Raw genomic sequence first — 21,869 nt, forward strand, 5'->3', positions numbered from 1 at the left:
AGGATATTATATATATATATATATATATAGGATATTATATATATATATATATATATATAGGATATTATATATATATATATATATATATAGGATATTATATATATATATATATATATATAGGATATTATATATATATATATATATATAGGATATTATATATATATATATATAGGATATTATATATATATATATATATATAGGATATTATATATATATATATATATAGGATATTATATATATATATATATATAGGATATTATATATATATATATATATATAGGATATTATATATATATATATATATATAGGATATTATATATATATATATATATATAGGATATTATATATATATATATATAAATAATATCCTATATATATATATATATATAGGATATTATATATATATATATATATATATATATAGGATATTATATATATATATATATATATATAGGATATTATATATATATATATATATATATAGGATATTATATATATATATATATATATATATATATATAGGATATTATATATATATATATATATATATATATATAGGATATTATATATATATATATATATATATATAGGATATTATATATATATATATATATATATATAGGATATTATATATATATATATATATATATAGGATATTATATATATATATATATATATATATAGGATATTATATATATATATATATATATATATAGGATATTATATATATATATATATATATATATAGGATATTATATATATATATATATATATATATAGGATATATATATATATATATATATATATATATAGGATATTATATATATATATATATATATATATAGGATATTATATATATATATATATATATAGGATATTATATATATATATATATATATATATAGGATATTATATAGGATATTATATATATATATATATATATATATATAGGATATTATATATATATATATATATAGGATATTATATATATATATATATATAGGATATATATATATATATATATATATATATATATATAGGATATATATATATATATATATATATATATATAGGATATATATATATATATATATATATATATATATATAGGATATTATATATTTATATATATATATATATATATATATATATTGGAAATTTATTTATATATAGGGAATTAAAATAATAAGGAAATAAATGAAGGCAAAATGTAAGAACAGAAATCGCAAAAGTTGATATTTTGCCTGTTATCAATACTTATTCACGACTGAAGAAACAATGCTGAAAATACATGCAAAGATATTTTTTGTTGATCTGTCACATCTAAGTTAGTAATAGCATTTACGTTTACACATCTATAACCTTCTCTGTCCCATTGACGAAATGTTGCATCCCTCTGCCTGTTCTACAAGTATTTTAATGGTGAATGCTCTGACGAACTACAAGCACTTGTACCCCCTCGACGTAAATACTCCGACAAACCTGACAAGCAGCAAAATCCCACCCCTACACAGTAGATATCCCTAGATGTAAGAAAGCCTTCTACTCTAATAGTTTCTTCCCCAGAACTTCTAGACCTTGGAACTCCCTTTCAGGTTCCTGTTTTCCCAACTGTACTGACATGCAGAAATTCAAGTGTAATGTGAACAGAAATCTTGCTGCTCAACTTCCTACATAGTATCCCTGCAACTTATGTCCTCGATAGTAGTCCTCTACATCAAAGTGGCACTGTGTCTTGTTTGGGGATTAAAAAAAATTAGTATCTGCAATGATGACCAATAAAACAAAATGGAGAGAAAAAAGATAACGAAATACCAAGATTGTATGTATAGCATGAAAAGAAATTGGAATGTTAGGAAGATCGCCATCGTTCCAGCAATTATAGAAGCGACTGTATTCACAAAAAAGAATTTCAAAAACTACCTGGCAAATATACCCGTTAAACCAAGGTCAAGAAAGATACAAAAAATTGCACTCAAAGAAGCGGTTAGAATCTTAAAAAGATCTCTCTGTTAGAGGGTGAGAAATTAGCAGGAAAATGTTTGGCATCCAGTAGAGTGCCCCATCCTCAACTAGAACAAAATAAGAAAATTCAAAAAGGCATTTAGTTCATTTATAAGTCACGGGTAAATTTAAAATAGAATTTTTAAATGCATTTACAGAATGCTGTAAAGACTGACGATCCATCAATCTGTCACGCTCAAGTTTGAAATTTAATTTTCATCACAAATATTTCAGTTTGAATACACAAGGTGCCTTCAATAAGTTTCCAGACTTTTTTCGTATGCGTACTTTTATTGATAGTACACACATGAAACTCTAGTCCCCTTTGAAGTAATCTCCTCCGGATGCAATGCACTTGTTGTACCGTTCAAACAACTTCAAGAAAGTCTCATGGAAGTCCTTTTGTGTGAGCGTGTCAATGACCCTCTTTCATCTCCTTAATTGTCTTGTATAGTTTTCCTTGAGCTTAGGGAATAACCAAAAGTCACAGGGAGCAAGATATGAACAATAAGGAGGGTGAGGAACTGTCATGATACTTATCTCGGTCATAACAACGTCTTTCTTTCTGATCTTCTCTCAGCATCGTTGGGACAAACTTCCTGCAAATCTTTTACAGTTTCAGTTCTTTGCGAATAATTGTGTGTACAGTTCCCACACTGACATCAAACTGTTCACTTATTGTCTCTATAGACACACGACGGTCCTTATCCATGAAATTGTTTATTTGGCCAATCAACTCTGGTGTTCTTACTCCCCCCATACTTCTCATCATCTCTCACAGACTTCCTGCCTTCCTTGAATCTCTTATGCCACTCAAAAACTGATGCTCGATTCATGCAAGATGATCCAAAAGTAGTCTGATGCATTCCATATATTTCTGTTGCATTTTTTTTTTCAAGTTTAAAACAGAATGTTATTGTATATCGTTTTTCTAAAGTGTAATCACGTCCAGATTTCATTTTTGAAATTCACCAGCTGTGACAATCAGGCTTTAGTAGGATGTATTCCAATTCCTACTGTAGCTGTTCATTTGAACCTGAAATCATACAAATTGATCAGTCATCTCATAAGATGTATAGCAATAACCTACTGAATTTTCAAGAGTCTACGACAATTTTAAATGCCTGTACGAAAAATATCTGGAATCTTATTGAAGATACCTTGTATGTTTTACTTTTCTTATTATTTTGATATATATTTTTTTATATTGGTTAATAACATTTGTTATCCTATAATTTCGATTAAAAAAAAAAAAAAAAACTCTATCATTTCTTTTTTTTTTCTTTTTTTTTCCCCCACAGGTAAGAAATTTGTACATTTCGAAAAATTAGTGAAGAATTGCTTGAACAAATTTGAATTATCACTGATTAAAAAAAAAAAAAAATATTCACGGGATTAACATGGATTAATATGGATTAACATGGTAAGCCATCTTTTATTTCAATAATTCAATTTTCTTGCAGGTCAGCCAAAATGCTTAATTAGTGATAATTACGTTTGCAAACCTTTATTTGTCATTTTGTTATTTTTTATGTAGATCACCTGTAATACATTCTTAGTGGACTGTTGTGTCTGCATTATCAAAGAAGACCTCGTCACCAACACTTGAGATAATAAAGTTTTAAAAGAATAATAATTGTAATATTTGTTCAGTGATAAAATATTAGAAGCTCAGGGGTTGATCAATCCCCTGTGTACATGATTTAATGGATGATATCATCTTTTATGACGTCATCCATTATGCATGGGAACAAACAAGATAATAACAAGACAGAGCTTGAGTCGTAGAAGAATTTTTGATTTAGTATTGAAAGTATGTATTCTAAAACTTATTTATGAAATGCGTGAAAACAAGCAAAACTCGTAGAGTTTTGGTAGTAGATAGATTCAAAGAGAGCTCGCACACGATATCGATTTTGGTTTGTATATTGATAAAGCATGCAACATCGATTCTCTGATCTGACATGATTATAATACTCTGATCAGTGTAAATGGTTTTACCAAATCGTATCGACTTTTAAACACTCAGTGTAGTTTATTGTACGTTTATTATTTACCCATTATTAGTCTTTGATTTTTCTTTGCCATTTTTTTTTTATTTGATTTTCTATATTTGTTCTTTTATGGCTTGGAATGGATATGAATGAGGATAATACATTTCATGGCGTTTTCATTGAAAATCACAGCAGTATATCATGAATACGTTTTCAATGTCATTTGTTTTGTTTGTTTTTTTTATCAAACCAAAACGAATTTTCTGATCGACATAATCACTATATTATTAATGTGATTTGCTTCTCTTTGAGAGAATTGGTAAAAAAAAATATCTCTTTATTGTCACTAGATATATGCAAAAGTTTTTAAAGAATTTTCGGTTTTACTAAACATGTTTGACTAAAGATTATTTACAATCAATGTACGACTAATTGCCACCTGCTGATTAAAGCAACTTCGACACAGGCGATCGATTGGGTCTATCAGCAAAAAAATATCTTAAAATAATCTTGCAATAAACAACAAAAGTTTTGAGAAGAACTAGTTTTCCTCACATTTCAAACATTAGTGTCTAACTACGCTCGTGGGGAGCCAAGTAAATAAGTATTATTAAAGTTTTTTTTTTTTTTATATATATATACTAGCGAAGGGTACCCGACGTTTCCCGGGTGTTTGGGGGGGGGAGTTTAAAAAAAAAAGTAAGTATTAGGATCGAACCCGAACCCTTGAGGCAAAGTTGTAAAATCAAGTGTGAAAAAAAAAAAAAAAAAGTGCGATCTTAACCACTGCCCCACCGCGAGATGCTAACAGAAACACGTTTGAATTTATTTAATTACTTGGATTTAGCAGGTGCCCGTTTTAAATGAGGTCAAGTTTTGACTGCGGGATAGTATTCATTTACTGCTGAACGCTCCCCCCCCGAAGATGTTATAGGAAAAAGACTAACCCACATGCTGCGAGTGACAAATATTGAATATTTATCTTCCCGAAATCGAGCAAATTAAATAGACAGGCGAGCTTCATTGTTAACTGTGAAATATTACGATTTATATGTGATATAAAAGGTTTTAAAAAGTTGTGAAGCGACCGACCACTTCTCTGAAAGAAGCCTTTTGTAGACATACAGAAAAAGCGAACACACATACATACATACATACATACATACATACATACATACACACATTTTCGCTTTTATATATATAGATAGATAGATATAATACTGCATAAAGTTCTATTTTATTATAACACGACTCTGGTTCATTTCTCAAAAAAAAAAAAAACAGCAAAAAAGTCATTTGTTTAAAGTTTTCTCAAACATTTTTAAAAAGTTATTATCGACTATTATTATTTATTTATTTATTTTTTAAGTTAAACTTGAAACTGTCGAAGTTGCTTTCACTAATTAAACTCTTAACGACTGAGAATTTTTTTTTTCCAATACAGTGTGCCAAATCATTGTCTCGGTCTTTTAGGATTTAATTAAACGTCCCTGAAATCGATAATGGAAGCCGAATAGATATCTTTTGAAACTTTTCGGAATTTCATTTTCGTGAGTTTTGCTGTCATTCAATATAATTGTGCTTTATGGGTTCGGATTGGGTCATATACTGCAGAAGCGAGTGAAAAGACTACTGTTGATCACCGTACTATAATCAGATGATTGAAACTATTTGTTCTTGGTTACAAGAATCTCGACGGGCAAGCAAAGTTTTAAAACCTGTGAATCTCGAGGTTGTGCCTAACTTCATGTACGCAAATCTGAGAATTAGCACTCAGTGTATCTACTGAGCTCATCATCTCACAGTTCGGTGTAGTTGGTCATGTTCACAAGTGCAGCAAAAGCGAATTATCAAATATTGCTGTACTTTGGACTCTCCTTAATTCTTTATACTTTATCAAAGATCAGTTTTATAGGAAGGTGTTGGGGACGCACCCCTATTACCAGCAATAATAAACTATTCGATAACGTCACTTCCGTCCATAAGAATGTTTACGGAAGAGTCGGTGAGACACACGAAGCGGATGGTCGTTCACAACTAGTCCTGCCATGAGCAAAGACAGTGTTCATTTATGTATTTTATGAATACATATTTTTTTTTATTGTTGCTGTGACTTACCATTTATTCAACCAGTAACACCACAACAGGAGGTGTTTAAAAAAAAAAATGCAATGTAAAATAAACAAACAAAAAAAAAAATATACCGTAGAACCCCGGGATAAGGCATTAAAATTAGTAACAAAATACAGTATAGTATATAATACACATATGTATATAAACGAATAACATTATGAATAACACCGTAATGCGGGGCAAATACCGTAACGAGGGGCTGGAAGAAACATTGTATTCCACATTGAAACCTGAGAAAACCGTATAATAAGGCGACCGTATACCGGAGTTCTATTATATAAGAAAAATGAACTGATTTCGTCAAATTAATTAAAAAAAAAAAAAAAAAAAAGAAATGAGAATCAATTAGTTCAAGACATGCCAACAAACCAGACTTTAAACCAAATATGAGACTTTTAAGTGAAATTCTTCTTGAGAAATATTTTTCCGCTTTCAAAATTAGCTTATTTTAAAGAAAAATCAGCACAGTTAATTAAATATATGAATGTACGCTTCATACTTGAGGCTATCGTAATAAAATATTCGGAAACAAATTGTTCTTAATTAGTTTTTCAATAACACAAAAGACAAACACTATTAGATTTAGGCCTGTGGGTCTTTTTACACTAAAGTCTTTTTCTCCTTCCTTCCTTCCTTGCTGTCTTTTATATTTTGATCAGGGGATTATTCAGTGTGAACAGCATCATGTTTAAGTATGGGAAATAGGTTTTAATCTTATATAATTAGACGATTGGTAAACAAAAGCCAGTATAACTTTGATTGGTAAACAAAAGCCAGTATAACTTTGATTGGTAGACAAAAGCCGGTATAACTTTGATTGGTAGACAAAAGCCGGTATAACTTTGATTGGTAAACAAAAGCCGGTATAACTTTGATTGGTAAACAAAAGCCGGTATAACTTTGATTGGTAAACAAAAGCCGGTATAACTTTGCTTGGTAAACAAAAGCCGGTATAACTTTGCTTGGTAAACAAAAGCCAGTATAACTTTGCTTGGTAAACAAAAGCCAGTATAACTTTGCTTGGTAAACAAAAGCCAGTATAACTTTGCTTGGTAAACAAAAGCCAGTATAACTTTGCTTGGTAAACAAAAGCCAGTATAACTTTGCTTGGTAAACAAAAGCCAGTATAACTTTGATTGGTAGACAAAAGCCAGTATAACTTTGATTGGTAGACAAAAGCCAGTATAACTTTGATTGGTAGACAAAAGCCGGTATAACTTTGATTGGTAGACAAAAGCCGGTATAACTTTGATTGCTAAACAAAAGCCGGTATAACTTTGCTTGGTAAACAAAAGCCGGTATAACTTTGCTTGGTAAACAAAAGCCGGTATAACTTTGCTTGGTGAACAAAAGCCGGTATAACTTTGCTTGGTAAACAAAAGCCAGTATAACTTTGATTGGTAGACAAAGCAAAATAAATTATCGGCTGATTTCCAAATGCGATTATTTGATGTTATCTCTCTCTTATTTACAATTCGTATTATTCTCTTGCTTTCTCAACTGATATAACAGATCCTTGTACACATGTCAACATGTGTGAATTATCCTGTTGGAGATTTTGCAGAGAAACAAACAAACAAATAACTAAAGTAAAAAAATTCAAATATACAATAAATAAATGTTACTTTAGCCAGTAAAAATTACTTTTGCACCTAGCTGTTTTTTTTTTTTGTTTTTTTTTTGTGTGTGTGTGTTTTGAAGTAGTTTTAAATGTTTTTTTTTTTTTAAATCTCAAATAATCAGTTTTTACAAGCGATTTTACACACAAGATGGCGGCCTACAGTTTTCTTCACGGAAAACAAACCTACCGCCATCTTGTTTTCAAATCCGCTCACAAAAAAAAGAACAACTATTTGAGATGAAAAACAAGTAGTTAAAACAAAAAAACAAAAAATGAACTAGGTAGGTACAAAAGTAAATTTTATTGGCTACAAGCTCTATTTCCTATCTTAGTTGTATTGAGCTTTTTTATTTGGTGAGGATTTCTATATAAATATTAATATTTATACTTACTCGAAGTTTACAGAACCTTTTGGCTTCTAAACTCAATCTTGACGGATTGCTTTTATATAATACTAGCCTGGGTGCCCGGCGTTGCCCAGGTGTTTGGAGGTGTGTGTTGAGCCAAAAAAAAAAAGAAAAAAAAAAAGAAAGTAGTACTAGGCAGACAAGCTTGAGCCCGTATCGCAAAGGAGGAAAAGAACGTGAAAAAAAAAGTGACGTCTTTGCTATTGTGTCCATCGCCAAACCGGAAGTGGCGAATGTTTAAATTAAGGCTAGTCACTCGAAAAGAGGGGATGACTTTCGAAAATATCGGCGAAAACAGGTACCTCTGCCTGTAGAAAAGTGCCCAGTTGAGGGTGAAGGAATTAATTTTTTTAGCCAACTTTTCGATATTTGTCGTCCAAAGGGTCGAGCTTCAAAACGATACTGATCTCGTGAAAATCCATCACCTCTGTCGAAAGTTTTAGGCAGACAAACATACACACATACATTTAAACAGACAAGTGAGATTTATATTAAAGACTAGCGAGGGGTACCCGGCGTTGCCCGGGTGTTTGGAGGTGTGTGTGTGGGGGGGGGGTTAAAAAAAAAAGTAAGTGTGAGGATCGAACCCGTACCGTTGAGGGAAAGTTGTAAATTAAAGTGTGAAAAAAAAAAAAAAAATGCGACGTTAACCATTTCCCCATCGCGACATGCTTACAGAAACACATTTGAATTTATTTAATTACTTGGATTTAGCAGGTGCCCGTTTTAATGAGTTAATGAGGTCAAATTTGACTGCGGGATTTCATTTACTGCTGAACGCTTTTTTTCCTCGCCCCCAAGATGTTATAGGAAAAAGACTAACCTACATGCGGCGAGCGACAAATATTGAATATTTATCTTTCCGAAATCGAGCAAATTAAATAGACAGGCGAGCTTCGTTGTTAAGTGGTGAGATATTACGATTTATATGTGATATAAAAAGTTTTAAAAAGTTGTGAAGCGAGCGACTGCTTCTCTGTCGAAAGTTTTGGCAGACAAACAAACATACATACATACACACATACATTTAAACAGACAAGTGAGATTTATATTAAAGATGGCACCATTTATTTATTGTACGTTTGAATTTTTTTACACTTTATATATATATATTTTTTTATTTGTTGGCTTCTCTGCTAAGTCCCCACCCTGTTTTCTTTCACATACGACCAACAATACCATGAAAAGGCATATAGATCTAATGGACCATCGTTGGCTGGTTCAGAGCGAATATTCCTGACTCGTTGAACCAAATGAATTGCTCTCAAAAAGTCTATTTCTCAACGCAATGGATTTTACAATTTATAGTTCACTGTTATTTCAACTACAGTTGCAGAGAAGAGACGGGGGTCACATACACAAAAAAAAAAAAAAAAATCTCCGCTGATGGCAGCTGAAAACCATCACCCCCGCAAAGTAATTCACAGGGTGACTAAAAGTTGTTGCATCATCATCACCACGGTGTGCTATTTAACGGAAAGCACATTGAACTTCTAATATTTGTGTTTTTCCTCTCTTATCTACAATTGTTGATAATTTCAAACAATTACTTATGTCCGTATGAATAAATTGTGTTATATTTCCTGTTTTTTTTGGGGGGGGGGTCATCCTGTATATATAAAGTAGAACAAAATGTAACCTGTTGAGTCACCCATTGAGCACAGGTGAGGGTGTTTGAATTAGGAACATACTAGACATTTATCCCGTTAAAAATGGACAAGGTTATAGCCATTGCATTAAATACTGAGTATCAATTCGTAATTGTTCATCAAACGGATATTATAAAATAGTTCTCTGCGCATTATAATAAAGGTTCGTACAAAATTTCAGTCAGATCGGACCAGTAGTTTGCAAGAAAAAGTGGAACAGACTAAGAGGAATATAATAGAAGGTGTCCACAAAGTCTAGCTGCAGTATCTACAGGGTACCCACAAAGTCTGGTTACATAATCTACAGGGTACCCACAAAGTCTGGCTACATAATCTACAGGGTACCCACAAAGTCTGGCTACATAATCTACAGGGTACCCACAAAGTCTGGCTACATAATCTACAGGGTACCCACAAAGTCTGGCTACATAATCTACAGGGTACCCACAAAGTCTGGCTACATAATCTACAGGGTACCCACAAAGTCTGGCTACATAATCTACAGGGTACCCACAAAGTCTGGCTACATAATCTACAGGGTACCCACAAAGTCTGGCTACATAATCTACAGGGTGTCCACAAAGTCTGGCTACATAATCTACAGGGTGTCCACAAAGTCTGGCTGTATAATCTACAGGGTGTCCACAAAGTCTGGCTGTATAATCTACAGGGTGTCCACAAAGTCTGGCTGTATAATCTACAGGGTGTCCACAAAGTCTGGCTGTATAATCTACAGGGTGTCCACAAAGTCTGGCTGTATAATCTACAGGGTGTCCACAAAGTCTGGCTGTATAATCTACAGGGTGTCCACAAAGTCTGACTGTATAATCTACAGGGTGTCCACAAAGTCTGGCTGTATAATCTACAGGGTGTCCACAAAGTCTGGCGATATAATCTACAGGGTGTCCACAAAATCTGGCTACATAATTCAGCCAGATTTTGTGGACACCCTATATAGATGTGTATTCAAAGTTAGATATAAAAAAAAAATAAAAACAAAACTCAAAACTTCTGCTCGCTATGTTTGCACCCTCTAAGTCTCTTTCCAGCTATGAGTTAAATAGAATTGCTACTTGTTATGACGCTCTGTTTATAATGGACTATTCCAATCTTATTATTCATTAGTTTCTTTATTATCTTTGTAATTACTTAAATAATGTACTCCATATATGGTCAAATAGTGGCATTGTGGGCAACTAGTCTAAGAGAAGGAAAAATCTGAAATAAAAGTATATACCTAGAAGACAATTGCAAATCACATTATTTTCATCCTTCGAATTACTGTTCTCATCTTGAGTGTCATTTTTCACAACGTTTCGGTCGATGTAACCTCCGACCTACTTCAGGTGTATTTTATCCGCAAGTGGATTAAAGTGCTTGGCAAAATCCAGTTGTAAATTATTTCTTTATTGCTCAAAATGGTTAGCAAAGCATGTAGTCGGATTATTGTATCGTGTTCGACTCCGGTCCGGGCTAATAAATCACTTTCAATAATACTTTTGTGGTATGAACCCATCTTTATTCCTTCCAGTTATGGATTAAATAACAGAACATACTTGTAATTGTCTGTATTTTTGAGATGAGGTGTTTTCATTTATTGAGATTGTCGGACTGACTTCCTCATCTTGGTTGTTATTGTCACAACGTTTCGCCCGTTTTGCCCCCGGCCTTCATCAGGTGTTTTGTATCGAACTCCTAACGAACAGTTCCCCAGTTCGATACAAAACACCTGATGAAGGCCGGAGGGCAAAACGGCCGAAACGTTGTGACTATAACAACCATAATGAGGAAGTCAGTCCGGCAATCTCAATAAATAAAAAGAACATACTTGATTCTCAAGTGTTGGTTAAAGGAACTTAAAGATTGTGAAGGCACACAAATTCCAGATTAACACAAACAGGAAGGGCCAGTTTTCAGCTGGTTGGAAATTATATAACCATGGAAGCTATCAGGCACAGGAAATAGCAAGAATGTCCGTTTGTTAATAAGGAAAATTTTTGTTGATAAATTGTTAGATGTCCCGTTTGTTGTTGTACTGTTGTTGGAGGTACATATATCTGTTTATAATATGTTTTAAAAATGCACACACACACACAACGAACATCACATAGACAACTATATAACAGATAGAAAAACGTGATCAAAAGGCACATGTTAAAAGATGCGAGTTGAATTTTGCCATCTTTATTCCTTCCAGTCAGTCATTAGTTGCTTTATTATCTTCGACTGTAAAAAGTTAAATCATGAGCAAGGTAGATTTAACAAATGTGAGAGAGGGTGAGTCGCGTAATGAGTTAATTGCAGAATGTGGCTTTTTAGAACATAACTCCATCTTAAAACTGAAGAATATTTTATCATGGATGTTGTGTGATTAAAATATATAACAAAAACATTAAGGAAGCGTTCATTAACTCGGCTTAAGTATGTATACTATATTTTTTTGGTACTCATGCAGAGAGTGATCAGTGCTGAAATAATAACGTTATTATTTAAAAAGCTATTCTTAACATGAGGAGGGGAGGGTGTTTTGTACCTATTCTGTACTTTAACCTTACAATTGAATAATAAAAAAAAAAACATATCATAAAACTTTAATTAAACGTGGAAATACGATTTAAAAAATAGTGCGGATCACTCTCTGCATTCGCACCATTTTTTTTTACAAAGGAATATCACCACATCAAAGCCCGGAGGCCACTCGAGGATAAGGGTTATATTTTTTTATTACAAAGGAAAAAGATGGAGTACTCTTGTTATATGGGGGCGGGGCACTCAAACAAAGCACACTTTCTCATCTTGACAGAGATAACACAATTTTTTTTTTCCGACTAAAAGTTTTCATTTTTCTGATTCCCAATTCCAATTAATCTTTCCAACCCGAATCCAATTCATAAGCTTTGGCTTCAGTTTCAGCTGAAGAACTAAAGTTATGTGTGTATATGTATGTATATATATATATATATATATATATATATGTTTGAGATTTGGTTTCGATTCAAGCTGATGAACCCAAGTCACATAGATACATTTTTTATTTTTGAAATCGCAACTTTATAATTTATAAAAATCTATAGAACATTAACTCTATAATAATATATACGAACTCTGCAAGAAATAAAATATATTTAAGCATATTTTACGACCTGGCTACGTCCCTGCTAGCTTGGATAAATACTTTTGCAGTTTTAACAAAAGAGCTACAATAATATCAGAGCGTCTCCATTTACACTGAATATCCACAGAATGCCAACATCAATATTTTACATATGAATCAGTCCCCTGTGGAATTTCTATAGGCCTCGCTATTATAATAGAAATGTCAAACTCGTAGAAGCAGATATCTGTGGAATTTCTACGGGTCTCGTTAGTTATGTATAATGTGCGTTCTCTATGTGGCACTATATCGTAGTGCCACGGTTAGTGGTTGCTTATGCACCCTTCCCCTGCAGGGCCAGGTGGTAATTTGGCTGTAGGCGGAGGGATACATAGAAATGCAGCCCAGAATTCCCTTTCCCGTTTGCGGTCTCTTTTCGTCAGGACGGCATGAGGTGAACACGTATTTTTCAGTCCCTCTGTAGATGAGAGGAAGGGGAGCCCCCCCTCCTCTCATCATTAGTTAGGTTAGTTAGTTTAAGGAGTTTATTGTATGAAAACATATGGGGAATAAAATAGTTAAGATTATATATATATATATACACACTTGTGTTGTGCGTTGTTTGTGCTGTATTGAATGTCTGCCTAAGTTCAAATGAAACGGGCTTGAAGACGAAGAAGATCCGACAGAGAATGACACCACCAGAGGGGGACGCCGCCCCGAGTGAGGGAGACGGCCACACCCAACATTTCAGGTATGCCTTTGATTTTACCTCTGACAAAAGACGTCTAATCGACAGATCTTCATACGCGGACTGTTTCCGGGACATTTAGTGTAGCCCGTGGGTGAGTCACACACCAGCGACCGGGCGGATCGTTTTATATCTATATTCATGCACTCATTTTCACCATTGTTATTGGTTAAATCTGTACGAATCCTAGCCGTAATCATGATGTTGATCGAAATGAATATTAAGAAAAAGAAATGCTGGCTTCTACAGGTTTAAGAATTAGATAGCATCTTGTCATTTGATTGGATCTGTCCGCAGCAACTAATGGACAATGTTATTTATCTATCGTTTATGATGCTTCAGTAGCAGAAGTGGTTAAGTCGACATAGGATGCCAGAAACCAATATTTTGATACCAGTTTTCCACTAACATGTCAAGTTTAATCTACAAGATTATTCACAAGCAGACCTGCAAGCGAATAAATAAAAATTGAAAAAAACAAAAAACAAAAAAAAAACATCAAAGCCATTTTGTTTCCGGAACAAAGCGTCAAAACTTGTCTTCATGGTTGCCGCTATTTTCCATAGTTGATCGGCCACAAATTGATGTTCACCCCCCTTCTCGTTTATTTTTTTCTTTTTCTTTTTTAAATTCATTTATTACACTGTTGTTTTTTGGTCATATAATAAGGACTTCTGGACGTAGTCATATCTAAATTGCATGTTTTTGGTAAACCTTTCCTTTTTTTTTTTTTTTTTTTTTTGTCATCGACCCCAAAATATTGATTTGGTTGTATTTTCCAGCAACTACTGTTGTTTTTGTTTCCTGCTTTTCGTGGAATATGTAACAAAACGTGTGTGTTATGCAGAACAACACTCTATAGAACTTAGAATAGGTGGCATTGTGAGGGGGTAAGGATTTGGAGGGAAAGGACATTTGATTAACCCCCCAAATCAATATCTGACGATTCTACAAAACATTTGTATAAAAACAAAAACAAATAAAAATAAAAATTTACTTTTCAGGGACGGATATATAAATGTTATATCAAAGGAAAATATGACAAGAATTTGGAGAGAAGTGGTCCCCTCCCCTACATTTTAGTGTAGTAATTAATGAAAAGGTAGCCTTTGGATTGCTTTCAACTATGGTCGATCATTTTAATTTTGTAGAGTGAGAATCTACAATCATGATCATTATTATATTATTATGTGTGTATATTATTATGTGTTTATTATTGTATTGTTATGTGCATTTATTATTGTATTATGTGCGTTTATTATTGTGTTGTTATGTGCGTTTATTATTGTGTTGTTATGTGTATATTATTATATTATTATGTGTGTATTATTGTATTTTTATGTGCGTTTATTATTGTATTATGTGCGTTTATTATTGTGTTGTTATGTGTGTATATTATTATATTATTATGTGCGTTTATTATTGTATTGTTATTACGTGCATATATTATTATTATTATTTTCTTCGATATGTGCGTCCTAACAAATATGTCAGACGTAGTCTTCGAACATTGAACAACATGTGCAAAGCCGTTGCTCGTAACAGGAACCGCTTAATTATCAAACATCTTTTCTTTTCATTGTATTGAGCAGATAATTGGGCCTCACATCAGTGAGGAGTGGCGGCAATACGCGAACAAGCCATAGAGAGGAAGGCCTCGAAACGGTACATATTCTCTCCTGATGACCCAATAGTATCTGTGCCATGTCCTTCGTCCGCAAGGACCTATCGGGTTAGAGTACTTGGAAAAATCAATTGTAAAAACTGATATTCTCATGAAGGTTGAAGGTTCAATCCTCAGTGTGGGCGACCGAAAAATACAATTGCGAATTACTTAGGACCTTTATCCAATCATGGATGCCAGAACAAGAACACACTACCCTCGTGAAGTAAATAAAGGGTTCTGCTCGAAATTATATCCAAATTTCCGAGTTTGACAGAAACATTCCTGAGTTCGACAAGATACACCTGAAGGAGGTCAAAGGTTACATTGACCGAAATGTTGTTATAATGACATTTAGGATGAGAACAGTAGTGCGATTAATCCAAATAATACGAATAATCAATCCTCATCTCAAAAATTTAGAAACGTAGATTTTCTGCCATGTTCAACATGATGCAGATTTTTTTTTTTTTTTTTTTTTTTTACAAAGGCATCACCACATTATCAAGGCCCAGAGGCCACTCAAGGATAAGGGTTAAAGAGTGTACAGTAGAAGTTGGTCAATATAGTAATCATTAGTAATGAAAATTTGGTAAATTTAATAACTTATATGGAACGGCTCATCAAGAACTTATTTACCTTAGACTTGAACACAACCATATTGTAGTCAGCCGGAAAGCAGGAAAACGGAAGACAATTCCACAGGCGTGCAGTTCTAAGAAAGAAGCTTTGTTCATGGAATCTATGTTTAGGTTTAGGCACAGATAAAGAGTGGGGGAAATTATTGATAGTGTTTACAGCTAGACGAGTGTTTCTTGTGAAAGTTTGGCGAGGGGGGACCATAGATTGAAGCTCAGTTGAACACTTTCCATGAAAATAACGATACATCAGAGACAAACTCGCAACATCTCTTCTGTGAGATAGAGGTTGTAAGGAGGAGAAAAGGACATCTCCTACGAGGCTACGAAGTCTATTTTGAACTCTATCAAGGCAGGACAAGTCCTTTCTAGCAGCTCCTGCCCAGATGTGGCAACAGTATTCCATCCTTGGACGTACCTGGCTCTTATATAGATAGAGAATAGCATCAGCAGTGAGATATCTACTGGATCGATAGAAAGATCCCACCATTTTTCCAGCGGCCTTGGCAACAGATTTGATATACGTGTTCCATTTAAGATCAGGAGTAATGGTCAAGCCCAGAAGCTTGTCAAAACTTGAGGCCTCCTGAATAAAGTGAAAAATGAGAATTTAGGGATCGAAATCTCCATTGATCATTTGTGCTTCTTTTCTTCTTCAGCTGTAGACATCTCTTTTTTTTTTTTTTTTTTTTACACAGTGATCACCACTTATCAAGGCCCGGAAGCCACTCAGGGATAAGGGTTATTGCAAGTACATTACGTTAGTGAGGAGATTTGCTGAAATGTTTACTTAAGGGGGCGGTTCATTAGGAATTTGTTAACATTGGACTTGAAGACAACCAAGTTGTAGTCCGGAGGGAAGCAGGCAGACGGAACAGAGTTCCACAGGCATGCAGTTCTAAGAAAGAAGCTTTGTTCATGGAATCCGCGTTTTGATTTAGGCACAGATATAGAGTGGGGGAAATTTTTCACAGTGGATTCAGCTAGACGGGTGTTTTTCGTGAAAGATTGGCGGGGGGTGGGGGACCAGAGATTGGAGTTCAGACGAGCATCTGCCATGGAAATAACGATAAAACAAGGACAGGCTCGCAACGTCTCTTCTGTGGGAGAGAGGTTACAGGGTAGAGAAAAGGGCATCCCCCACTAAGCCACGAAGTCTATTTTGTACTCTGTCAAATACCCAAGCGTTTGGATTATATGTTCTTGTGATTACTAGACAAAGTTGTCTCCCCCCTTTGAGTATTTCTTCGTTTTACTTTTATCTTTATTTCATACAGCGTGCAACGATAAATTTGTCGCCCTCAAGAAAACAACGTTACAGCTTTATTTTAAAACTTGTATTAAAAAAAATCAATTCAGGTAACTTGATTATGTAGTAGAGCTGACATCTGTTCAATGTAGCTGCCTTCAGCCTCAATCAACGCCTCGATACGGGTCCAGAACTGGGAGTATGCCTTTTCCACAAGCGCTGGCGGGAGCTCGACAAATACTTGGCGGGTGGCGCTGATCAAGCTAGTTTTGGTGTTGTGGGGGGTCATGTTGGTGATGTTCTCGACATATGATCAAAGGAGGTAATCCAGCAGGTTCAGATTGGGGGTGGGTGGCCAGTGAGAAGGGTACAAAGTCATAGCACTCCTTCTGAAGCAAAGCCTGGGTCTCTTTGGACTTGTGAGCCAGCGCTGAGCCCTGTTGCCATACTCAGGGTTTGCCAGCGCCCACCTGATTGCACCAGGGGATCACCACACTCTTCAGCAAATCCAGGTACACTTTGGTGTTGACTTTCAAGCCGACTTTGAAGATGTGAGGTGGCATGATGTGGCCCTCACTTGAAACCATGGCTGTAAACTTTGTTTTCATCACCCTAGGCACGTTCCTGTTATTTGTGTCAATCCAGTGATGCATTTTAAGGATGCTGACAATGGTCCTGTTGTTATAACTTTGATCGATAGAAAGCACGAGTTGTACAGCAGTGCATCTCCAATCTTGCTCATTGAACATTGTGTCACTTTCAGACATGATAGAAGGCTCCTATCGCTCTTGGGATTTGTACACAACTCGCCAAAAAGTAGGTGGTTTGCAATGAAAAAAAGAAAACCTGTTTTCATCAAACGGAAATGGAATCATGTCGTCTTTTCTCGTGCGACAAGTTTATTGTTCCACCCTGTACATATTCTGTACACCATAGTGCATGTTTTGAGTGTGTAAGAAACACTATAACTAGATGCATTAGAGTTGACATCTACTCTTTGGATGAAGATAACACTTGTTGTCTTTCCTTGCTCTCTCTCCAGACTCTAAAGAACTACCGGAACTCTAAATACGAAAAACCGGATGAAGATTTTTTTTTTTTTTTTTTTTTTTAATACCGAAGTCAAATCTTTTTAAATTTTAGGTGCCTAAAGTGAACATATGTACTTCTATGGTATTAATATTTTTTGCTTTTTTATCGAAATCGCTCCAGGCATGACATGAAGCCATTTTATGTAAGGAGCTAAAAAATACTACTTCAATGTCAAATGATATATAGCCAGGCATTATTGTCCTGTGCGCCAGAGTGCATGATTTGAGTATGTGAGAAACGCTATAACTGGATGCATTCTACTCTTTGGATTAAACTGTATGAAGACAAAACACGTCTTGTGTTGCTCTGCCCAGAATCCAGAGAAATTGCAGCACACTAAATACGAAAAACCCGGATGAAGAATTTTTTTTTAAACTGGAGTCAAATCTTTTAAATTTTCAGATGCCTAAGTTGAGAATTTGTACTGCCAGTTTCACTGCTATGGTATTAATATTTTTTTTTTTTTTTTTTTTTTTTTTTTTTTTGAAGCCATTTCATGCAAGGAGCTAAAAAATATTACTTCAATGTCAGATGTTATATAGATAGCTTCTGAACCAAGTTGGTGTTGGTTTAGAATAGCCAGGCATTATCTCCTCTAAATTGTATTATACAACAAGATGAATGTACTCTCTACTTGAGGAAACCAAAAATATATCTAAATTCACCTATGTGCAAATAGCATAAGAAATATTCCTACTTTTCATTGGAATTATTCCTAATTGTATTTGTTTTATTTCTCACCTGATTTGCTAGTAGCAGTTAACACTCTTGCGTAACTATTATCACCTCATCATTAATATTCTCACCTTCCTTATGTGGCGTTGCTTCCTGTTGAAATTCTCTGACCATTTAGACTTTTATTTTATTCCAGCATCTTCTGCAGCTGTTGATGTAGGTTCAGCTGGGGATTTTGGATTGGGAAGGAGGAACTAGTTTCCAGGAGGCGATGTCTAGAATAAACTTATAAAACTTGGGGCGCCGGGGTGGGGAGGGGGGGTCTTCTCAGGCATTGAAGGTTTTCGGTTTTACGAAAGTTATGCAACAAAAGAATTCCCCATATTTTAGTTTTCTATTTGTAAGCAGGCCGCCATCTTGTTCAGCCTTTAAGTGCTTTTATTTCGTTTCCTTTATGTTTCACACCTGTTTTGCTACCAGCGATTAACACCATCTTCTCTATCACAATCGTATCATGTATGCTATGAAATATATTAAGCAAAACAAATAATTAGGGTCATGTACATTTGATACACACACACACACACACACACACACACACACACACACGCGCATATATATTTGGGCGGGCGCATCTACTACTGGTCTCTCACTCCTGGACAGGGTTCAAAAGAGAGTCACCAACCTGATAGGTCCTCTACTATCAGCTAGGCTTCAGCCACTGTCCCATCGACAAAATGTTGCATTCCTTTTCCTGTTTTACAAGTACTGTAATGGTGAATGCTCCGACGAACTATAAGAACTTGTACCCTCTTCGATGTAGATATGCCCAACAAACTCAACAAGCAGCTAAATCCAACCCCTTCACAGTAGAGATCCTTAGGTGTAAGAAACCCTTCTACTCCAATAGTTTCTTCCCCAGAACTGCTAGACTTTGGAACTCCCTTCCGGGATTCTGCTTTGCCAACTGTACTGACATGCAGAAGTTCAAGTGTAATGTGAACAGACATCTTGCTGCTCAACTCCCTACATAGTATCCCTGTAACTTATGTCTCCGATAATATTCCCCTACATCAAAGTGGCGGTGTACCTTGTTTGGGGTGAAAATGTAATTAAAAAGAGAATTTAAAAAAAAAAGGGAAAATATTAAAAACAACGTAATTATTAAAATGTCGTTTGGGGTGTGTATGTATATATATATATATATATATATATATATATATATATATATATATATATACACACACATAAAATCATGGAATTGCCATCCCATTAACGAAACGGCTGTAATGAAGAAATCCAGGATGAAAAAAAAACGAAAGTTACAAAAAAGAAAAAATGTAAGTCTTTGAATTTCAACAAAGTTTTGTACTAATATATATATATATATATATATATATATATATATATATGGTGTCCCAATAAAATGTATACACTCTTTAAATTATCTCAACTTGCTACGCTATGCCACATTCCCAAGAGATGTTTAGGAATGAAAAATGGCACTTCCAGCAGGATGGTGCACTTCCCCACTATCATCATTGCATAAGAGCATATCTTGATAGTTACCTGTGAAACAGATAGTTAGGACGATTTTTTTTTGGGGGGGTGGGCATGCTAAACACAAGGTTCACACCACAAAACGAGCTACAATGAATGAGTTGAAAGCAACCATTGAAAGATGTGTCAACATACCAATTAAATTGATTAGGAACGTTTTCGATGCAATCAGAGTGAACGTGGTCAGCTGTTCATGGACCACAATGGCCAGTGATTTGAACGCTTTCCATAATTAGCTGGTTTCTATATTTGTTCTATATTGATGAATGAAACTTATCTTTCTTATAATAAGTGTTGGTTTTAGGTGGTTCATTTAAAGAGTGTATACATTTTATTGGGACACCCTATATATATATATATATATATATATATATATAATTTGATTAAAAAAGAAACCGATTAAGTCAACACCATAACCGTCATCACTGAATACTCACATTAAACTCACACCCAATCTTGTATCTTATCTCCTGAAGAGGGAATAAATACAGTAAGAGTAAGTACACTCTGGTCTCACACAGAATTTATTTGCAATCTTGTTGGCATTCCCTGGTAGGGTCGTCTCAAGCAATTATCCATAAACTAACCGCTTATCAAAACGATAAGATAATGGACATCCCAGGACAGCATAGAACAATAACGCACTTTTGATAGAGCGAGATAGTTCTTACGGTAGCGACCCACTCTGACACATATCCAGGTGTTTGACAGAAAATGAAAGAAATACTTATTTATATATTTATATGATAACTAGCATGGGTGCCCGGCATTGCCCGGGTGTTTGGAGGTATGTGTTGAGCAAAAAAAAAAAAGTGGTAGTAGGCAGGCAGGCAGGCTGGAACTCATACTGCGAAGGAAGAAAATAATGTGAAAAAAAAAATATGTGACGTCTTTGCCGTTGCGTCCATTACCAAACCGGAAGTGGCGAAGGTTTAAATTAAGGCTAGTCAATTGAAAAAAGAGGATGACTTTCGAAAATATTGGCGTAAAAAGTGAACCCTCCTTTTAGAAAAGTGCCTAGTTTTGGGGGAAGGAATTATTATTTTTAGCCAACTTTTCGATATTTGTCGTCCGAAGTGTCGAGCTTCAAAACGATACTGATCTCATGAAAATCAGTTGCCTCTGTTGAAAGTTTTAGGCAGACATACAAACAAACATACATACATTTAAACAGACAGGTGAGATTTATATAATAGACTAGCAGGGCTACCCGGCGTTGCTCGGGACCGTATAAACAATGAAAAAACAAAAGCAGATATTGAACATATGTTTTATTCTTAGGGGAGAGGAATCTTTCATCTCAAGTTTTAGCGTTACAAACAAACATTTGTCTTTTAAT

General features: G+C 34.4%; 2 protein-coding genes across 5 annotated transcripts in view; one reads left to right on the plus strand and one right to left on the minus strand.

Moving 5' to 3' along the window:
• Positions 1-21,869, plus strand: part of LOC145284013 (phosphatidylinositide 4-phosphatase SAC2-like) — a 697,431-nt gene that overhangs the window by 414,725 nt on the left and 260,837 nt on the right. For 2 of the 4 annotated variants that reach the window (XM_080133106.1, XM_080133104.1), the window contains one exon: positions 3,306-4,239. The exons of the other annotated variants lie outside the window; for them this stretch is intronic. In XM_080133106.1, coding sequence (XP_079989232.1) covers positions 3,306-3,403 — 98 coding nt within the window. In that variant the 3' untranslated portion in view covers positions 3,404-4,239. Of the gene's footprint in view, positions 1-3,305; positions 4,240-21,869 lie in introns of those variants that run through there. 4 annotated transcript variants of the gene reach the window in all.
• The window catches only part of LOC145284011 (octopamine receptor 2-like), an 86,656-nt gene that overhangs the window by 12,792 nt on the left and 51,995 nt on the right, over positions 1-21,869 (minus strand). The window lies entirely within an intron of this gene.

This window comes from Euprymna scolopes, chromosome 8 (assembly GCF_053919585.1).
Source record: "Euprymna scolopes isolate OS-2025 chromosome 8, ASM5391958v1, whole genome shotgun sequence".
Classification (NCBI taxonomy): Eukaryota; Metazoa; Mollusca; class Cephalopoda; order Sepiida; family Sepiolidae; genus Euprymna; species Euprymna scolopes.